We start from the raw sequence: 23,766 nt of genomic DNA on the forward strand, positions 1-23,766 counted from the left end.
CGACACCGACGCCATATATGCGTCATATTTGCAATCTACTAAATTAAGCTTCCCCCTTTAAACTAAAAATAATGGAGTTTACAGAATTTTGATATCTGTATCCGTTCTTGGGATATTAGGACGCGAACTTTTCTCTGGAGCAAACTTTTTATAATTTTGCGTTATAGTATACTATTCGAAATTCGCCCTACAAAAGAAATATTTTTTTTCTTAAGAATTGTGTTGTGAATGAAATTTGATGTATGTTGTGCTGGCTAGATGAAAATATTTACTTTTATGGTAAATTGTGCGAAAAATGGTGGCGGCGCCGGGTTTAGATTTCTGAGAGTTGTTACGAATGTTCAAAACGAGGTATTCCTATTAAAAAAAAATGGTTCAAGGTTATTCAGACATAACTTATCTCACCCCAGAAGTAAAGTCAAACAAATGTGTAGCTTCTTAGAAAAATTATAAAATTTAATTTTGTGAATTTTATTAATTTTTGTGATAACTCATAAAAGTTAAAATAAAGCTGTGTGTAGACTGTTAAACTACAGGCAAAGAAACATGCTATGCGTATGTTCCAAGTGAGTTTTCCTAACCAAATTTTATTATAGTGTCGCATCAATTTGAATAGTTGCAATGTTATACTAATAATAACAGTACTGTATTTTCAATTTTTTGGAAATCAATATGAACCGTACTTGATTTGATCAATACTAAAAAAAAATAGCGGCCGGCACTGATCCAGGTTATGGAGCTTCGAATTATGTCTAAACAAAAAAAAAATGTAAAAATAATAAACAAAATCAAGGTATGTTCTTAAACTATAAGTACGGGAGTACGTTATTTTATAAAGTTTAAAATGACCTTTACTAAAAATATTTTGCGATGACGTCATCAAATTGTTGGTGGGGATGCTTAGACAAATTTTGAATAACATGATATTCCTAACAGGACAGACAGACAGACGAAAAAGACTTATTTTTTCGTACTCTAGGGGTCATGAAGCGTCAAGAAAATGTTGGAAAGAGAAAGTTGATAATCATTTTTGAACGACAATGAGACTTAATATGTACACTAATTTGTTTTACAACAAATATGAACAAGCTTAGATTTAGCTAAAATGGAATCGAATAGTAATCCAGGGACTCAGAAATGATGATGTTTCTTAACTTAGAAATTGAGAATTAAAACACCGAACAGATGGAGTGATCACGTGCGCTTCACATGTGAGCGTTCAAGTTTACACGATGTTTGAAAACATTTTTTTTGTGTTATAAATGCAGCTTATATTCTTTTTAACACACAGTATGACCCAAAATGTTCCTCAAAAGAAGCGGAAGGGGAAAACAAATTCTTATGTGTCTTTATGACTTCGTCTAAATTTAAATAACATAAAGCAACCATTAGATTAATGTAAATTTATTTCAAGACTTTTCAATCGAAACTATACAGAGTGATCAAAAATTGGCGCACTTACTCAATGGCACATTATTAAGTTCACAAGTCAAAGTTCGGGAAAAATCATCAAAATTTGAGGTTCACTTACAAAAACAAAATATCGATTTAAATAGATGGATTAAAAATTGTGAAAAATTAGCCACTGTTGTCAGATTCATTCTGAGCAATTTTAAAGTGTTTTGTGATGTTATAAAAAGAATATAGCGATGCATAGAGAATACTAAGTAGTGATTTAAAATAAGGTGGAATATCGAAAGGAAAAATTAATAATTAATTAATGTCTCCTATGTATATCAGGGCCCAAGAATTTTTTAAAATATCATTTCTTTGATCAATAAACAGCCCTTAACACCCTGTACTAGAGTTAGAGCGCAATTTTTTAATCATCATGTGTGTTATAATCAGTGTAAGGGTATTCAAACCGAATTATATTGTTAATCCGGATATTTTTATCACTTAATCACAATTTTCAAATTGTTAAATTAGAAAAAAATGCATCACTAAAAATGAGAAGTTTAGAGTTAAAAGATCACCCATTTTGACAATGTTTCTATAAAAGGCTCCGATTTATATTAGCAAATCAGAAGAGTTTGCTCTGCATACAATACATTCAATGAAAACGTGAAATTCATTCTATACAAAATAATAAATTTACTGAATTACTAAAAATGAAAAACACATGGCCTAAATGTAAAAATATTTACATTTGTATGTTCCAGTTCAGAAATCTATTTAACAGAAATTGTACTTATAAATATTGCCTGAATGTTTTTTGCCGTAGTTTAAGTTTTCTCAGCTGAGTATTTCCCTAGAAGCAGCGAACCTTCCCAAAATATACTTAGAAATAATTAAAAAACATAAAGCCCCATTTAAAATACGTAAAAAATTGGGCATTCCATTAAAAATAAATATCAACGTCACCACAGACCTGACGCCATCAGTTAAAAGATTGAGAAATTGCGCCTACAATGCAGCCCGCAAAAAAAGCTAAATCGATCTGTTTAAGCATGTTCATCAAATTCTAAATTTTGATCAATCTTATTCCAAACTTTACGCTTTACTTTACTACACATTTATGAAGTTTCGTCTTGTATACTAGATTATGGTTAAATTGTCACGTTCTGGGTTTTATTCGATTGTCTTTCATTATAAAATTTTATTACTAGAAGTTTAGACATCCTCCACTTAAATTTCCATCAGGGAAGTAGAGCATAATATGAAACGCAATGTTAAAACGTAATTTAAAAATTCATGAAACTATAAAACCGTGCGGTAATGATGTCTTTATTGATTGCAACGGCAATACATTATTGTTTTTTGGTTGCATGCATTGCTTCATAATACTTTAGGGACAAGTAAAAGATCCTTGTTGTTTCAAAAACGTTGCAGCTAAGCTCTCAGTTCAGCAAACCCGCAAACTTATACTGAAAATAAAATTATTGTTCGGTAAAGGTTGCCCGAAAATAATTCGAATCGTAAAAACCGACTAAAAGCGACTCAAACAAGTGTCTTTCTTCTCGAACCACCCAGCTTATTTTTAACAACAAACATTGCGGTGTGGGAGGACCGGCTATTTATTGGCTATTTATACCCAACTTCACAAGAATTAAAATAAATCCAAATTTATTTTTTATCCTTGGCCATTGTCCGCTCTTTAGCTAGCCCAGAGCATAAAACCACCCAAAACACTCAAAAGTAAAATTGTCCTCGAGCAATAGTGACGTCCGACTTCAAAATCCGAAACTCCTAAACTTAGTTAATAAACCGTTAATAAAAAATTGAGTCCCTGAACGTCTGAAAGAGAATGTTGGCAGCAACTGCAGGTAAATAGAATCAGTAGCTCCTCTATTTTCTGCAATAGGCGTACATATTGACACGAGTTGAGTTGGCCAGTGTTGAGTGGTTCAGGGTTCACTTATAGCAGGAAGCCAATCGAGAATCTAACAGTAAGTTTAATACAAAATTCCCCCACACAATACCAAATCCCACACGTAGTGTTTGAGGTGTATAATAATAAATCGTCTCGACGTCGACCATTTTTCTTCTCGTTTACGAAAATATGATCAGAGATGTCGCAAAAATAAAAACTGAACGGTGGGACGAAAATATCTTCGGGAAGCTTCATTTAAATTTAGGCTTGAGAGGTTATTGGCGACATCGAGAAGAGGTTGAAATTTCTCGAAGGTTTAGTTAATTAGTGATGTCGGAGGTGCGAAAAGCCGGAAAATTATCTGTTTAATGGTATTTTTAAATGGTTCGAGGGGAGTTGCGGTATTTATGGTCGAGGCAATATTTTCCGTACCCTTTGTTAGTTGCACGATTTGTGTTTCTCGTTATTTTTTATAGTGGCAGCATTGCGGAATGCGGAGGATTTGCAAAGGGTAATCGCACATAAAGAAAATGTATTCGTAACAGCATGGCGCAAAGTTTATTAAATAAGTGATTTTAGGTCGTGACGAATGTCATAAATGAATAACATCGATGTGTCGCAAAAGGTTGTTCTGATGTTGCTTTTTATTGCGTTGTTGTCCTGGTTTCTAGAAATTGCAATGAATTCCTTCTTTTTTTTATAGAAAAAGCATGGATGTAAGTAATTGGACTGTTATTCTTTCTAGCCAAAAACAATTTAGATTGTTGGAAATCGCTATTAGCATTAATTCAATTCATAGTCGTAGAAATACGATATGGTAATAAATTCCCTAGGTAGACATTGTTTCCGAGATAATAAAAGTTAAAGACTGAGATACACGGTGGCGGATCTAAGCTCCAGGGTCTAATCGACAATTTTGCGCCAGGAATCCGTAATTTATTTTTATTACCTACTTTGTTTAGCTTTTTGTAATGTCGCACATATGTTTTTAACACTATAAAATAAAGTTATCTCGAACGTAAGGGACTCGTGGGAGTTTTAGCTCCGTTGGACAAATGTACTGTCCGTTAATCCACCACTGCAATAGTTAAATTTGTATTAAAAGAGCTACATTCCTCTGTTTTGTTAAATTAAATAAATATGTTTCAAAATTCAGCTGTTTCCCCGTTTTTATGTAAATTACTTATTTAAATATAATTTTATCCGAAATTACCTTCCCTTTCAAAATTAATCAGACTATTACATTTAGAAAACAAAATCTGTAGGCATAATACAAGGTAACTCTCTAAGCTAAATTTATCTGTATCTATGCCATTTTAATAACAACAAAAATCATATCACATCAAATGTTTAAATAGAAGATACTTATTTCGTCACTTTTACACTTTTATAAAATTAAGTCCGTAGAAATATCTGTAAAGATTTGTCATTTTTCCTTTGTGTCGATTCCTATTTAAAAATGTTACACTGATCTGAAGGTAGCTGCAATTAGTGATTTTAATTAAACATTGAACATCCTTATTGTAAAAGTTTGGCATTCGAAAAGTAGAGTTGGTTGACCAAATTCTCGATAGACGAAACTTACAAGTTTTAGGAAGTTTGAACGCTATTAGGAACGTTTTAGAGGAAACTGAGGCCCAATTACGACGAACTATTAAAGTTGGTAATTTCGAATCCCAAGCTTCCGGATTTTTTTTATTTTTGTTCCGTAGAAAATAACGTGATACAAATACAAAATTCTGAACACATTCACAGTTGTCTCCGTCTACGACTTTCATTTTTAAATCTAACAATAGTTTAAATCAGAAAAACATAAATTAATAATTTTTTTTTACCTAAATGTAACAAGGTTAAATGTTTCATTTCTAAAGAATTTAAAAAAAAATTCTAAACTTTAAAATAATTATCTCTTACTACAAAATTCTGAAGACGTTTTTCGATTTTTACTTTTCGAGTTCAATTGAGAAAGCCATCAAGTTGGCTTTGACTTCTTGCAAATATTGTGAATATTGTCTACAATACACCAAAATTTAATCAAGACTTTTTCAACTGAACACCGGTTATGTGTAACAGGGTCCATCCGGTGAACAGGTAATTCCATATTTTCTCGACGTTTCATGACCCTTACAGGATGAAATAATGGATCTCCCGTTTTCATTTCTCAGTCCACCGTCTGTCGATTTTTATTAGGCAGATAATCTCCGAAAGTCTGGACCTATTTTTGCACTTTAGGAATATCATGTAGATGCCAAATACTAACTAAAATTTGTTTTTTTTTTATGACGACACCTCAAAATTGTGCATAGTGTTATTGAAATTTTATAAAATACCATAGTACTACATACACGTCTAGTTTATGAATCCGTCTTGAGTCATCCAGATTGTTGGAAAAAAATTCAAAAAGTGTAACAACATTTTACAAAATAACTTTGAAACTGAATGCTTTGAAAACTTCCAAATGTTTTAAGGTTTGCACACTGATGACGTCATCTCAAAATTTAAATTTTTTTAAAATATGCAATCTTCGACTTTCGTTTTTACTTAATACATATAATTTTCTGTGAACAGGATTACTTAAGAACATGTTGTACATGGTAATTTTTTGTAGAAAAATAAGAATTTTGGAATTAAGCTCCGCCTCTTGGCTCACGACGAATGAAAAAAATCATCACAATGAAGATAGGGCGGGTGGGCGGGGCTTATATTTTGCCTTTTTTGGCTTAATATATCACTCATCTTTTCACAACAAGAAACTTAAAATATGTTTAAAATGATAAATTTTTGTAGGGAAGTATAGATTTTGCAGTTACGCGCCGCCCTTTGGTCTAACAACGAATGAAAAATTCATGACAATTGAGATTGGGGTGGATATAGATGGGGCTCAATCTCTGGTTTTCTTTTTTACGTAATATGTACATACTTATAGTTTTCTTTAAATAACACGTTTACTTATGAACAAGTTGCACATTCATATTTTTTAGAATAGATTTTTTAGGCAATTTATTTTATATTGATCAAGTCAAGAACGGCTCACTCCATTTTCTTGAAAACTTACTGTACCGTTATTGCTACAGTGACGATGACGTCATTGAAAAAATTTTGTGTGGAAAATTGGTCAAAGGTTATTTTGCACATGTTGGACAGCATTTACTCGGCAAAATTTTGAGAGGGGATAAATGAATAAATTTTGCTTAACGATTTACCATGATTACGATAACCTCAAAATATTTACAATATTTCAGAGTATTCGGTTTTGCAGTTACAAAGTTACATTACAAAACACTGTTATTCAGTTTTGAATTTTTTCCAAAAATTCTAGTTGTCTGGGGTGAAAATTCGACACGGATTCACACACCACAAGTGCAGGAGTATCTTATTTTATAATATTTCAAATAACTTCTTATTACAAATTTTGGAAATTACGTCATCCCATTGGTGGTAGAGACGATTAGCCAAATTTTAGTTAGCATTTACTCATCCATATCGTGTCCGTAATATAGATACAAAATTTGACAACAATCGGAGATTGCTTGTCCAATAAAATGGATACAGACACCAGACAGACAGACAGACAGACAGACGGACGGAAACGGGAGACTACTTTTTTCATAGTCTAGAGGTTATGACACGTCGAGAAAATATGAAAGTGATTACTATATTTCCTTAGCTTATGCTCGGGAAGTAATAAGTCAAACGATCTTTCCAATACTATCCTTAACTGTTAATTTTCAGAAAGAATTCCACTGATTGAAAGAATACAACAGGCACTTTGGGAAGAATTGTATAATATTTTAAAAATCTGTCTGAACAAGCGTTACTGATATATTGACATAAGAAAAACCTATTGTGGTATCTGATTGAAGGACTTCTAGTTTATTTTCAGAGATTTGTCGTAGTTATCCTTCGAGTTAGATGTTTTTACATTTTTTTTTACGTTTATGTGTGAAGTTAAAAATACATGTGTATTTTAAGTATACTAATGGAGCGCATTATGACGTCCATAGATGCATTACATATACAGCGTGACCAACAAGTACTGTTTCAGTCGGTATTAACGAATTTTGCTTGAAATTAGTAGACCTGTCATTCCACCTGACATGGTTGACAGTGACATTTAATTTGCGTCAAAATTTACTATTTTGATTGTTATGAAAATGTCATAACCAAACTTTCTTGACCGCTTAAAAGTGACATGGCGCCAAGTTTTTCAATCAGGTTTGCAATAGCAGATAAGAAAATCCTCCTAGAATTTGGATTTTATAAGTGACCTGTGAAAAATATTTTGACATGACGTCATTATTTTATACAGAGGATGAACATACAAACTTCATTATCGTTTTATCATCTGTATGATAATCTTAATGTTACCTAAAATTTAAAGTAATTCGTCGTTCTAAAGATTATTTGGTTAGTAATACTATCAAAAGGAAGGTAAAACCGCAAAAATTTGAATATAATAATAATTCCATTATATGTAGTACTTTCCTTAGGGAATTGAAAATTGGTTTAAAGTTATGTAGATAGAACTGCCCTCGCCCCTGAAGCACAGGCAAACAAATACAGATTCTTCGAAAAATTCTAAAATTCAATTTTGCGATTTTTTTTGTGATAACCTCTATAACTTATCGATCTTTTAGGAGGAAATAAACGGATAAATTTTGATTAATGATTTATTTACCTTCTGTTTAAGAACATTTCCAAGACTCGGTTGCAACAATAAAAAAATATGCGGTTGTAAGATACTCAACCATCTTTTTTTTTTGTTAAAAAAAATTAACGATGGTGGAAAGTAGTTTTGTTAACGTCGTAAATGTAAAAATTCTATAGCTTATCTATTTTTGAGAAATGATCATAGTTTTACTAGTAGTTTTTACTAATTTTTTGCCATATAATTCGCCATTAAAATTACGCAGCACCGCATTTTTATACTTAAATATTAGTTTTAAGAACTTCTCCTATAAACTTAAGTGAGTAGCCTTATCTTTAGCAGTTTTATTAAAATATTTGCGCTTTTTACATATGCGCATAATAACAATTAACAAAAGTGAAAATAACTACTCTAGGTCTAAAGCAACAAAACAAATCGTTTGTTACGATTTTTTACCAACTTGTAACTGTTTAAATGTGTTCAAAAACCAAAAACCAAAAAACTGTGTTCTTTAAAAAAAAAAAAGTAGACATGTCCTGAAGAAATAGATGCCGCCATAGAAAGCCAGTGCAAAATTAAATTAACATACTGTATAGTCTGATGGTGAACAAACACGGATTTTTGTTGCAAGAATCTAACTAAAATGATTATCAAGTACAAAATGGAAAACCAACAAAATACTAAATCGACATTATCGAGTATTTCAATTACAAAATTCTAACGAAAATTTAAAGGCAATACAACATAAAATACCACACGTAACAATTATATACTCATATATTAATTACAGGAGTTTAATGTTCGAAATATATTACTTTTTTAATTCTAGGCTGAGAGTTCACGTGACATTTTACACACACAACACAGAAAATATTCCCAACAATGCGAAATGGAAACCCAAATTCAAGTGGCACAGTACAATTGTAGTAGAGTAGGCGATATTTCCGTTTGGTTGGATTTCTAAATTGGTGTTTATAATTCTGTATTAAAGTTAACAAAATATGTGTCTGTTTAATGAGACTGCTACATTTACACAAGTTTTAGTGTGAGTTATGTTAGTTATTATTATCAATTTCATAACACACATCATGGAACAAATCCAGCAAGCGAAAATTTATCATTATAAATATAATAGGTGTTGTGAAAAGGGAATTCCACCGTACGTGATTGCTTATTGTGAAAATGTGTCACCTAAATCCTCCTTTCCTTAGTACGAATGATCGAACTCAAACCTCGAACCGGTAAGTTGGTTTTGTTGTTGTGTCATACGCCGTACCGTGGAATTGGTCCTTTAGTTAACAGTGGTTTACGTAGTGTGAGAATCGATCACGATTTTTTTGGCAGCATGTTGATATGAAAATAGATAACGCCTGTACCACGTGTGAACAGCACATCTGCGACTTTAATAAATGCATCTCGCGGGAATTACTTTAAAAAGAAAACCGAAGGGAATCCACTGTGTAGCAAAATGTGATCCATACTTTAGAATTCCAAGTATTTGATTCCGAGCTTTCTTCTGAGTAACACTGGAGTAGTTTTCCTCGTAAACCGCCTTCTCGGAAACAGATCCAAACCCACCCTTGCACACCTTTCAGGTCAACGTCAACCTTGAACCCTATGAAACTGCATCGCATCCGCTCCATTTTCCAGGAAAACTACAACTCCACGCACCAAACTAATCACTGAACCGTAACAGCGCCGCTTTTCCACGCCACCGCGCCGTCCCCAGGCCGTAAAAAGGGAATTCCGCGTAATCGTGCCCTCGAATCCATGATTTGTCGTTTTTTGCACGGTCGTCCACTAACCTCTTTATTAAATAAACCACTAGTTAATAATGTAATAGTGATGCATGTGCGCACCGTCCCCGTTTTTGGTCCATTTATTTGATTTTGTTCCGTATGGAATACGTTTGCAGAACCGCGTTGCGGTCCTATGACTGGAGCGGGCGGGGATCCTCTGCCGTCGCTGCAGTCGTCTGCGATATCTCCTGCGATGACGGAGTCCGACCTTCCGCAGCCTTTGGTCGTTAGGACTCCTTCGGTCTCGATGATGAAGTGGCCTAGCACGCCGTCGCCCACCAAAACCACCCCCACGAGGCAGGTGAGTCCGTTCAGAGGAGCACTTCTACCCCATTTGCACCCCTTGAGTCATAGCCACATTTATGTTCAAAGTTATTTATTACGATGAACTTTCCTCATGTTTCAAGCGCTGCCTATGCCGCAATGGTTGTAGCGTAAAAGCGGCGTAATTTTACACATTGTTTACTGTTTACTTTCTCAGCGACCGTGTAATAGGGTCATTTTGATTCTAGTTTCGTTTAGTAGATAGAATAGGGGGCCGATAAGCAATGTGCTTTATATGACGGGATTGTCATTTCACGTATTGGTGTTAAAATTTGATTTTTTCATTGAAATTTAGCTATAAATCTTAGTTTTTGTTATACTTTCACATTTTATTAAACCAGGTTTTTTTCTAGTCTATCGTATTAATACTATTTTTTAGTTTTTCGGATGTATACAGGCAAAAATATTGCATTTTATCAGTTAGTATGCTTTGTGCGAAATATTACCCAAATTAAGTATTACATATCTCGAAGAGAAAGACATGAACAAAATTTCAGAATATTTATATGCAGAATGAGTCACTCAGCGCGCGTTCCTCGAAATCTCATTAAATATTACAGATACAAAAAACAGTAAAGTTGTACGGTTTATTTTCGACAATACAGAGTGTTTTGTTTTTAAGGCATAGCCTACAACTTTAGGTTTTTTTTAATAGACTATCCTATACATTTTTACAATTTATAACTATAGTTTATTTCTGAAATTTCGATGCAACGTTGCCATGTTATTCTAATTTTTTCATTTTTTTACGACGCAATAATCTAATAATGTTATAACATAACATTTTAAATATATTTAAAAAGTAAAAACATTGCAAAAACTGTCAAGTTTAAATGTAGAAAGTACTTAAAAAAGGACAGAGAACAAAAAACAAAATAAGAGGCAATAATAATACAGAGTGTTCTATTTAAAAAAAGAGAAAAATTATCCTATTGCGATTTTTGTGAACCCTTCTATTGCTAACAAATTTCAAGAAAATTGGAATACTTTGGAATTTCAAAAATAAGCTATGGTTATAAATCCTAAGGAGAATTCAAACAGAATATGTAATTATATACAGGGTATTTCATTTAAAGTAAATCGCGCGTTAAGCCTTGAAATCGGAACACTAGTTGAAAATAATTTGAGTGTGTGGTCTTCAAAGAACCGTATAACTATGTTTTTTTCCTATTTTTAAATTTTTAATAATTAATGAGATATCGGAGGGCGCAAGCTTAGTGATGCACCCAGGAGAAGGATCTATAGTAACAAATATATGTTAATTTTGTAGACTGTAGGTTATAGGTAGAACGTAAAATTTTACTACAAGTCAGTTATGAAGTGAATGAAGTTTTCGTTTCCTGAAAATTTCAAAATATGTATTTTATTTTATGTAAATGAAAAGGAAATATTTTCTGAAGAATTATAAAGACACTAACACCATAAAAATTACGTTTTTAAAATCAACAGTGCTTAGTTATAGATATTACTGTTTAACAGTAAAAAAAAACTGGAATGTTTATTCTCCAATTAAAAATGAAGAACAATGCGACTTTAAAAAATCAAGAAAATTCAACAAAAATTTTAGTAAATAGAAGTAGATTTTAACACTGTAAATAGGAGATGACAAAGATTCTGTGATAAATTGTGATTTGAAGGAATTGGAAACAGGATCTGAAAATCTTTCGCACAAAAAGCTGTCAACTAAACGTGACTAAACAAATACTTTTTATTTTCTTGCGTTTATAGTTCGCGTAAATATGAAAATGTAAGTTTCTCGTTGCCGATTTATCAGACAGATAACAAGACCTCAACCAGAACCATTAATTTGTACAAAAAACTGACGCGATTTTAAAAATACTGTTAAATAAAAAAAATGTGTAGCGTGACTTGTTTCCAGGGCTGCTCTTTGCTTAACTTTATGGCTTGTATTAACGAAATTGTGGTAAAATTTGAACTGTAAAATTTGAAACATTAAAAAACATATATACCGGGTGTCTGGAAAATGGAGGATTAACTCTACGCTACGCTCTTAACAATCAGCTGGTCTCATTTACTAAAATCAGTCATATCTTAGCAGGTACTACCCCCGCCCATCCACCATCTCTTTTCTTAGAAGGTATGTCATTTGCCAAAATCGGTCTTGTTTTAGCAGGTACTAGCCCCGCCCACCCGCCCTCTCTTTTCTTAGAGGGTAAGTCATTTGCCAAAATCAGTTTTATCTTGGCAGCTACTATAGCCGCCCACCCACCCTCTCTTTTCTTAGAGGGTATGCCATTGCCAAAATCACTTTTATCTTAGCAAATATGGATGACTAACTTTTACAAAAAATATTCAAAATTTGGAAACATTACGAGCTTACTTATATGCACAAGGCAGGAATTTTAAACATCTTCTCTAGTGTTTAGTTGGTTATGCTTTAATGGATTTTTCTTTTGTTGGTTTTGTTTTTGTTTATAATTTATAAATGTTTTATAAAATTTTTTTTTTTGGTTTATTTATTAATGAAAAATAACAGCTTGTTTTATTATTAATAATAAAGCACAACGATTAATGATTATTATTTGTTATTATGGTTATTGTCCTAAAAAAATAAAAGGTGGATTTTAGTCACCATCGTTACTAAGAAAGCAGAACGTAAGCCAAAGGTATTCACGCATTAGGTGCGTGCAGTGTTGCCAATTTTACTTTTATCAAATTACGTTTTTTCGTAATCTACATCATAAAGAATTTTTTTATTACTTCTTTGAGACTCCCGAAACCCTCGTACATAACGTACTGAAGAGTTAATCCGCCATTTTCCAGGCACACGGTATAATAATGACATGGCATACTCAACCCTCCTCGAAAACATCACTAAATGTGCCCAAGTGTGTTGCTAAGAATCGAATTTTAAATCAATATAATTGTTTATAGGAGTAGTTAATTATTATTTTTTGCAATGTGTTCTAAACTTAGTGAAAATATTTTGCAAATAAGTATCTAGTTATAGTTTATAAAAGTGCGAACAATTATGTTTAAGTACAGACTTAAAGCACGTTTGTTACTAAATGTCCACTTTAACTAAAATTTATTTATTCGTTCTTATCAAAAAACTGATCGCGTCATTTCAAAAACATGTACATTCTGAGATGCAGTATTACTTATATTTCAGCAATATTTTAATAATTTTTTAGAACTATAATTAGTTGATCAGTTTATTCTATTAATTATCTCAGAAACAATTTGTCTGATTTTCCCGAAATTTTGGAAACACGGCGATGTAATTTATACATATATCAAATTTAATGTCATTCCTATCCAAAAGTTCCACTTTAATATTTAAGTTATTTGAAAAAATAGTTTGAAATTTAGGCTGGGCATATCACCAGTCGCAAATTTCAAACGGTTCGGTTTTTCCGGATGTAATATCAACTTTTTGTGTAATTTTTATGTAAAAAACATGTTTTCCTTCTATGTTTTTTTATGGAAAATCATTATCCATACTAAATGGATCGACTATCCGGTCTAAAAATTTGTCCACAGAACTACAAAGCTTGAAGGAATCGAATACTTCAAACCACAATGTGGATTATTGTACCGTTTTGGTGTTATATCTCGTTAAATTTGACAAAAGACCCTTTCTTAACTCAAAAGTGACACCTTACATTACCGTTAAAAATTTGCTTGTAGAACTATAGTTACAAGGAATCGAATAACTTATTTTTACAGTAAGAGTCTACAATTTATAAAAGTGCGAAACTGATCCCGTCATTTCAAAAACATATCAAATATGTATATATCTACATAAATTCTGAGATGCAGTATTGTTTATATTTCAGCAATATTTTAATAATTTTTTAGAATTACATAAGAAAATCTAGTAGAATCAATTTATTGTATTGTTACGAAATAACCCCACACGCCGCCTCGGTACGACGTCTATGTGTTATAGTACGTACGGCGATGATGGATGACTCATCGTCGGTGACGGCGGCCGGGCGGCGTTCGCTAAAGGAAAGCCTAGAAGTGGAAGTCGCGATGGGTATTTCAGAAAGACCTCGATTGCAGAACAGTTAGAAGGGATTTAAATAGAGGTCACCTTCGGGAACGAGTCAATCTCAGCCAACAAGAGTAGTCCAGACAATGGAAGAAGTCGGAATTATTCTGTACATAATCGCTGTCTTAGTTACTCGTGTAAATTTGAGTTACTAAGAAACAAACTGTTGAGTTTTACCCACACCGATTTTAATGGCTGATCATCATAACAGTTATTAATTATCTCAGAAACAATTTATCTGATTTTGTTGACGTAGTGATTAGTGTTGCATTTATTTATATGTCAAATTTAATATGTTACCCTTACCCAAAAATTCCATTTTAATATTGTAGTGATTTGAAAAGCTAGAAATTTAAAATTTGGAAAGGTTAATTAACATAAAGAAGTCTATAAAATGAATGTACCAGTACCATCACATCGCGTTTGCTTTTTCTTTTTTGGGAAGTGATATCAACTTCTTCTTTTCATGTAAAATGGAGCATATTTTGTGCGTTAAATGCAGTATTTTTAAAAATTTTTGACTGCTGTAGCACGCGGCAGGTAACCCTCTTGGTTTAATATCTCATTTATTTATACTGAAAAATTAGTTGGATGAATATGACTTTTAACAATATATTTTTCTCTTTTCAGTGATACATCTCACAATGTTAAATCACTGATGCAAAATTTAAAAACATACGTTATGCTAATTATCTGAAAAAAGTTGATATTATTTCCAAAAATATCAAAGGCGATCTCTGTTTTCAAATAACTGAGACACTAAAGTGGAACAAGTAAATTGGAACCTCCGGTATGTGAAAAACGAGAAAGTTTCGAAGTAAGTTTACTTTTTTTTTAGTTATGGTGACTGATTTATAGGCAATATTTTATTTTAACTAAGGTGTTATAAATCATTTATTTGAAGTTTTTGAATAAAACGACTTTATTAAGTCAAATTAAAAATATTAACTTTTGAAAAAATTCTCATTAAAATGCAGAAACATTTCCAGAGTTATTTGCTCAGACCTTCTCTTTCTGCTCGAACTAAACATGTATTATGACGTTATATTAATAAAGATTTATTTAGCAATTTTTGGTGGCGATAGATTAATTAATTTTGATACAACATACGTAACTCTTTTGATAATGTTACTGGGCTCCCAACTTTGAGAGAAATTAAATTGATATTGAAAGCATACTCGGCAAGATAAATTGGTTCAGAGATCAGTTCTGTGCACACGTTAATAAAACACAAAAATTCATTACTAAAGTGTAACCACTACTACTTTTTAGTATGTACATTACGATCAAGATTTATTTTTGAGAAGACATAGGAGATCATTAAATAAATTTTAGTTCGTCATCAGTAAATCAGCACATCCAAAAATGTTGGGCAAATTGATCACAATGGAAACTTGCATTTTCGTGTTCTATGATCTTTAAAACGCCTAAACGTGAAACTGTTTATTCGTCAATATGACTTTGTGACGATTCTCAACTAATTTTGAGAGCAACAATTGTTAATAAAATTGGGTTAGTTACCAATTATTATCAATAAAAAACTGCTATAAATAGGAAAGATCACGGTTAAATAAAAGGAGTGTAGAGGTTTTGAAAAATTTTCAGTTTCGAATTTTAAACATAATACATTTTCGATCAAACATTTTTCACACCTAAGCTTGCTGCAACTTTTTGAAAAAAATTAATTACTCAAAGATTTTCGGAAATTATATTTAAGGTTTAGTTGTTCTTAATGTTCGCTTCGAAATATATTGGCCGCCGGCATTCAGGCAAGCGTTGATCAATTCAGTTGCAGGTTAGTTTTAATTATGGGAAGGATGGGGCGAGCGAGGTCGTCAGGACATTATCAGGACTCGAGAGGGACTGTTTCATCATTCCAGTTCACAGTTTAGATAGGTTTCTTCCAGCTGGAGTACCAATGCCAGTAGGTATACACCCATACGTTGCCATCGATGAGTTATTACGGGTGACTTTTGCAGAAACCCCCCTCGAACGGTAATTCTCTGGAAAGAAAATCGCAAGGGAGTCTGCACGTAATGGAGGTAAGTACGCAAAAATACGCGTAAATGTGTGCTTACATTTTTTTGTTTAAAGCTACATTTTTACTCATTTATCGTATCCTACTGAGAGTTTATATTAATCGCACTGTTACTGCGAAAATATTTTTAAGTTTACATTAAAAATATTTTGAAATTTATTTGTCTAGTGCAGAATTCTATTTTTGTATCAATCGATTACATTTGAAATAAAATTATAATATCGTGCAATAAATCAGATTTTGTGTATCTTCAACATAAATTAAATATAAACAGAATCGAAGGTTCGGCTTTGGTATTCCGTGCATATAGTTTTATAAAACGCACAAAAGAGCGCAATGTGTGTTATTATGGGTCACTTTTTTAAACAACCATGGAAATGTGTGTAATCAGGCTATTTGATAAGGTGATAATAATATTGTGGCGTTAAAAGTATGGATCAGTTTAGCGCAACGGAATCGTAGAATTTCAACAAAATTATTGATCGTGCTAGGAATTTAAAAGGTCATCAAGATATATTTATAAATTAGATAAAAAAAGTGAATATAACTTTTCATTCGTATTTTTGTTTTAGCAACTGTCAAATGTAAACCTTGAAAGACCTTGGACTTTAGACGTACAAAGTCGGCCGTATTTTTAAGTAGGAAAAATAAATACTACAACAATAACCGTATTTATAAAACAATTAAACATCGCACGCCCATTTTGTAAAAGATTTAGTTACATCTAAATATTTATGAAAATTCGCCGAATTGTGCATTAGTCCAAGAATACGCACGTAAACACACAGAACATCAATTTTATACGAAAAAAAGCCACAACTTTTTATATACATTTCAACCCTTTACGCATTCCGACGTTGAAGACAGCACTATAACCATTAATTTTCACGGCACTTTCGCAACATTTTTCTTATTGACTTTATGTTTACTTTACGAGCTACAACGGTTTTACGACGTAAATCACAATTCCTTCGGTACAAAAATCACCACCTGAAACCAGTTCGGGATAATGAATTTTTATAACCTATCAAAATCGACTTTACCTTTAATTCCAACCCTTGAACTTAAATTAGTTTGTACCCACGCATCCACTAAATGGAAAAAGTTGCGAAAGTGTGCTTAAGATATCGACCTCTGGGAATTCACTATGTCGATATCTCTTGATTAAAACGTGCACGTGTACGTACTACATTAATGCATTTTTTAGGTGCCTGATCCCAAACTATGTGTCTTATGCCACCTCATGAGCCCCCTGGAGCCCATCGACCCCGTCCTAGAATCTCCCTTAGTCCAACCCTTGTTCAAGCAGCGCGTAACTGCAGGCGAACTTTTAAACGAAATCTCCCAAACGAAAACTGCAGTCACTGGGATGCTGTTAGCTAATATGGAACGCAATGGTACGTATACATAAAGAAAAAACTAAATTCAATGAACTATTTTAGCTGAATTCCCATTCATATCATACTATGTGATAAACACCTCACAAACGAATCCTGTGATGTTTTACAATAATATTCGCACTGCCAGTTTGACCAAGTTCGACCCTCGACATCTACGGTATACCGCGGCCCACACCCTCGATCTATATACAGGTAATGTCTAGATTTTTGAGACACACTGTACATCATAGTGAAATCACGTTTAGACTTCCAATGAATTTAGTCTTTTATGTGCTATTCGATGTTTTATTATTATTATTATTAACTACGAAGACGAACTATACACAAGGAGACGCTAGCCGAGTTCACTTTCGTCGATTAATTCTAAGAAGTCTTCGTAGCCAAAAAAAACTGCCCACAAGCTTCACAATATAATGAATAGAATTCTTTCAGAGGCATTCCCCTGTCTTGTTAGCATGTTCTATAAAGCATTGTATTCAACTTTGAATTTTTATTAGACTCTATGTGTGATGTTTCAGCGGACTTGACACTAATTCTTTTACATTTTACATTTACAATACAATACTATAATAAATTACAATATATACTGTGGTGGTTAAGGATGTTGCTACGCTGATCGTTCATAAGATCGTAGAATAATTGATCGATTTTGAAATAGGGCTGAAGTTGTGGTGTTATCTTTACTATACCGATGATAGAAATTAAAAATATTTGCAAAAATATGAAACATATTTACAAAATTATTTTAGTTACCAAGTAGATTCTGTGCTATATAAACTTTCTTTGATCTTAGCAATTTCATCTTTAAAAAATAATACTCCTATAAAGTAAATAATAAATCAATCAATGTTACTGGCATTGACACAAATTAAGGTTAAACTAATTAAACTACGCCCTACGTCTTCCACATCTTCTACAGATCTAATTAGTGTGTACCTCATATTAAGCAGATTAATGACTTCTGCGAATTTGATAGTTTGAATTTAGTCAATAATTCAAGACAATATATATCTTCTTGATTTTTTTCTGGAGATCATTTTACATTACCAAGAAAGATCTGTTTAAACAAGGGTCTGTTTTAACAAGCGTCGTAATAGTTTTTGACATAATTATTTTTGAAGATATTTTTATAGACACATTATTTTTGAAATAATCACTTAAAACTCGCAACAAAAGTTCCCCAATTTCTTTGGCCTTTTCTGGAATTATGTCGTCGTGCATTCTGTAAGTACATGACTTGCATTATTTATTACTTTTCACTAAAAATACCCACAACACTTTCTCTCCCACAATAATTTGCATCAAGGTTATCGTCATGTGTATAATTGAGTATGGGCGATTTCTAAAATATTCATAGAGATATTTTCTAACAATACATGAAAACATAGACGGATTTTGGTAATCGACCTTATTGTTGATTGTTCTCTAAATAATTATTTATCTACAAAATTCATTAACTTTCGTATTGAGCGCTACGGTGTAAAAATAGTTTTTCATGTTTCTTACCAAAACTTGACTGTTGTAACCGTTGATTTTGCATAATCTTTCTTTTTTCCGCAGTTCCCAGCATCTTTTCATATACAACTCATTCAAACAACAATGCTCAAGCGGCCTTAATTCCCAAAAGATTAGTTTTCGAACTATCGACGTTTCCATATTCTGAAGCCGTAATTAATACTTAATTACAATTATTGAGCATCTTAGTCCCTTCAGTTTAATAATTCACGTAATGTCCTATTTAAATAGTAGTTACTTTGTATAAATAAATTGCAAATATTCAGTTATTTGCATTTTCAATTCGCTCCCGAATACTCTGCGTCGACTGTAGGCGACACACATCAAGGGTTCTCACGTAACTTTCCCCAAGTCTAATCGTCCTGATTAGAATACATGAACTACGAACGCTGCGAAACCCGTTTTTCGGGAAGCCTCAAAGTTCGTTTGGCAAGTACACAATAGTCCTGTACATGTTTTGTCAAAGTTCCAAATTGCTCAATCGACTAGCATCTGTCCCTTTTTCTTTCTAAGAAGGTCTTCTCCCCTTTTCATACTCTAGTTTTTGGCTACTTCCACGCCAAAGATTAATGATAACGTCTTACCGTGTTCTTCCACAATTTGCTCGTTTAGGTATCGATTAGGTAAATCTTGGACACACAAGTTTGTTTTTCTTTTACCCAATAATTGTTAATCCTCTTTCAGTTTTTTTCCCGTTTTTAAACCGTCTGTTTGTTCTTTCATTTGATTTTATTATTTATCTCTTCAAGCACTAACAAGCTATACAACGGTATAGCTACAGTTCGAAAATCGTTTGTAATTGAAAACAAAAAATTTCTGAAAAATCTTGCAATGCTTCCTTTCTATTTTGTAAATATCAAAGATTGTTGTTAAAAAATTATATTACCTATTACAATTCCTAACTACTGACTGATTTGGTAACTAAACATCAGAACATATACTATCCTGATGTTTTCATGGCAGAACAAGTAATTTCTATATGTGGAATAAAACACAATAATTCACTGTCCATCAAGACCCCTAAACCTATAAACTGATTATAGCGCTCTAAAATAAAGTCATTCATTTATATGTAAAATCTGTTGTATTGACTTTTCTAGTAAACGACTTAATATCACGTTTTTTATTATTCATTCCTAGCCTGTTTTACTCGTAGCAGAAGATTAATCTGTCAATATTTTGTTGTAGCAACTTGCAATCATTTCGAGACCTGCGTAAGCTTGACAGTTATTAATAGTTTCAATTATGTCATTAAAGAATATTATTAAAAGCAGAAGATCCAGATTGGATCCTTGTCCAACACTGATGACGTTAACAACGTTTTTATTAGAAACACTATCTTATCACACAATTATGTATGTTTATATGTATTTCCAATACAATACTAGTTGAAAAATTTTGTCGTTTCTTAACTCTTCTTTAAACTTTTTAATCCACTCTTCCACTAAGAGATGCAGATTTCATGTTTTTCAGTTACATTAGTCTCCAAAATTACAGCAGTCTTAGCCTACCGTTCTTGATTTTTAGTTAAATGTCTCATTTTAGAACGAACAACAGATCGCGAATATTCTGTCGTTTCCATTACCACTTCCAGACCGCTTTCGAACAGCATACATTAATTTCCGCACGTGTGCCGACCAATCACAACAAAACACATTCAAACTGACGCCAAATTCAAATATTTCGTGTGTATTCAAGTTTTCATTTCCAATATCATAGATTTAGGGAGAAACATACGATTTGTTTTTATGTTTATTATTGTGTGGGAGCATTTTTTTTAATCGGCACCGATTTGTTAATTTTACAGAATCTCCAGTTTTCGATTTTACGGTTTTTCAATTATTCCATTTTTTGCTGTTAGTTCTCCGATTTTACAATTTTTTGAGTTTTAAACTTCTAGTTTTTTAATTTTTCAATTTCGGGTTTTTTTATTTTTCAGCAAAAGAACAAAAATTTTGTCTAAACTAAAATATTGGAAAATCGGAAAATTGTATCATTGAAAGAAACAATGAAGAATACAAAAATTTTAAAATGAAAAATCCAAAAATTTCAAAATGAAAATCGAGACACCGAAAAATTGAAACATTGTAAAAACATGGAAAAGTTAAAAATAAAACTGCAAAATCGGATAATTGAAAAATTGGAAAAACGAAAAAATAAAAAATCCCGAAATTGAAACATCAAAAAATCGAAAAACGAAACAATTTTGCAATTTTTCAGTTTTAAAGTTTTCAGTTTTAATCAAAATGGAATTTTGCAAAATCGAATCACTGTTAACACCGGAAAAAAGGCAACAATTAGAAATCGAGAAATTGAAAAATCGACAAAACGAAACAATTCTGCAATTTTTTGATATAAAATGTTTCAAATTCTCGATTTTTCATTTTTTAATTGTTCCACAAAAGGACAAATTTATTCAAACTGAACTTTTGAAAAACCGAAAAATTGTAACACTGAAACATCAAAAAACAAAATAATTTAAAATCGAGAAATTAAAAACATCAACAAAAAAATTTTGAAAAATTATAAAACGAAAAACGAAAATTTCTATAAATTAAATAATCAAAAATACATTTTCAATTTCAAAATCCAAAGGTTTTAAAATGAAACTTGAAATATCGAAAAATGAAAAAATTGAGACATTGAATTGGATAATTGAAAAATCGAAAAATTGTAATATTGGAACCTGAAAACCCTGATTAATTAAAAATCGAGAAAGTGAAAAATTGAAAAAACGAAAAACAAATACTTCTACTCGATAAATTAAATAATCCAAAAATATAAAAAAAATAATTTCAAAATCCAAAAATTTTAAAATGAAAACCGGAAAACTAAAATTAAGAAATTGTAAAAACGAAAAAACGAAACACTGAAAAACCGAAACATTTAAAAATTGGATAATGGAAAAGCTAAGAATTGTACAATTGAATAATAAAAACCCTAATAATTATTTGAAAAAAGTGAAAAAATAAAAATCGGCAAATTTAAAAAAAAAATGGAACAATTGAAGAAATGAAAAATTGAAAATCAAAAATTGAAAAACCGAACTTGAACAAAAAAAGCAATTAAAAAATGGAACAACTGAGACAAAGATAGAAACTGTAAAATCGAAAATTTGTAACATTGAAACCTGAAAAAGTGATAAATTAAAAATGGAGGAATTGAAAAATTGAAAAAAATTGTAAAATTCAACAGGTAGAAAAATCGAAAAATGTCAATATCTGCAAATTAAAAAATCGAAAAATAGATAAATTTTACTGAAAAATTCAACAATTTCATAATGAAAATCGAAAAACTAAAAAATGGGAGAAATCGAAAAATGTAAAAACGAAACACGAAAACATCGAAAAATTATCAATTAAAAAAACGAAAAATATAAAAATTTCGAATTGGGAAATCAAAAAATCGAAGAAACAAAATAATTTGGAATTACGAGTGCCTACGTAGAAGTACTGTATTTTTAATTTTTCGTTTTTTAATTTTTCAAAAAAGGACAAATTTATTAAACTGTAATTTTAAAAAATCAAAAAATCGGAAAATTGTAACACTGAAAATTGGAAAACCGAACAATTTAAAAATTGAAAAATCGAAGAACTGCAAAAACAAAGAAACTCAAAATCGAATAATTAAGAGGTCACAATTGGAAAAGGAAAAATTATAACCTTAAAAATGAAAAAACTGAAAATTTAAAAATCAGAAATATCGAATAACTGCAAAATTGAAACTCAAAATTTAAAAAATTTAAAGAAAAGAAACTGTAAAATCGAATAAAAAATCCAGAAATAGAAAAATACGGAAAACAAAATTTTCTAGAAACAGAAAAATTGACAAATTGTAAAATTCAAAAGTTGAAGAATCGAAAAATTAAAATATCTAGATACTAAAAAATCGAAAAATACAAAAAATTGAAAAAGCCAAAAATGTCAAAATAAACATCAAAAAACTGTAAAATTAAAAAATCGAAAACTGAAAAATTGAAAAAAAATGAAACATTGAACAATAAAAAAAATGAAATACCGCAATGTTGATAAAATAGCGAAACAAAAAAATCGGATAACAAAAAAATCAACAATTGAAAAATCAAAAAATAAAAATATCTTAAAATGGAAAAATCTAAAAAACGAGGAACTGTCAAATCTAAAAACTATATAACATTGAAACCCGAAAAAACTGACGAAATAAAAATCGAGAAACTGAAAAATCGACAACTAAAAAATAAAAAATTCAAGAACTCCAAAGTAAAAATTGAAAAACTGAGAATCTTAAAAACTTCCAAAAATTGATGCGAATTAAAAAAAAATGCTCAGACCACACAAATGAAAGAAATAATATTAGACTATGGGCCAGTTTGAATTTAGCGCCGATGTACTTTGTTGTGATTGGTCGGCACCGGTGTTGGAAATTAATGTATGCTCTTTCGAACGATATACCGCCACGACGTATTTAAGTATACAGTGCTTCATGAATAGAGGAGGTTTTTCCGTCACATTATTTTACTTTAACGTAACGAACTTAATAAAGGTCACTTTCCATGATTTGTATTGTTCAAAGTTTCATTAATTCATGTTTCAACAGAAGCAAAAATACTCATTGAGGCTAATTTCATATTTTCTTGACATTTTCCCTTCTAGAATATGAAAAAGTGGTTCTTCCGTTTCAATTTATTTGTCGTCTATTGGTGATTTTATCACACAGATATTTCCGAAAGTAC

The 23,766-nt window shown here is 31.5% G+C and overlaps 1 protein-coding gene across 7 annotated transcripts in view; it reads left to right on the forward strand.

Annotated features, from left to right (window-relative positions):
• Positions 1-23,766, forward strand: part of LOC135126978 (uncharacterized protein) — a 35,607-nt gene that overhangs the window by 8,833 nt on the left and 3,008 nt on the right. For 2 of the 7 annotated variants that reach the window (XM_064053245.1, XM_064053247.1), the window contains 5 exons: positions 9,877-10,061; positions 15,892-16,026; positions 16,082-16,144; positions 17,348-17,537; positions 17,583-17,732. In XM_064053245.1, the coding sequence (XP_063909315.1) occupies positions 9,877-10,061; positions 15,892-16,026; positions 16,082-16,144; positions 17,348-17,537; positions 17,583-17,732 (723 nt within the window). Of the gene's footprint in view, positions 1-3,051; positions 3,390-8,374; positions 9,203-9,876; positions 10,062-15,891; positions 16,027-16,081; positions 16,145-17,347; positions 17,538-17,582; positions 17,733-23,766 lie in introns of those variants that run through there. The other 5 variants (XM_064053249.1, XM_064053250.1, XM_064053251.1 and 2 more) reach the window with 5 other exon arrangements.

This window comes from Zophobas morio, unplaced genomic scaffold (assembly GCF_036711695.1).
Source record: "Zophobas morio isolate AGI-343-1 ecotype UQ-CSIRO unplaced genomic scaffold, CSIRO_AGI_Zmor_V1 ptg000011l, whole genome shotgun sequence".
Classification (NCBI taxonomy): domain Eukaryota; kingdom Metazoa; phylum Arthropoda; class Insecta; order Coleoptera; family Tenebrionidae; genus Zophobas; species Zophobas morio.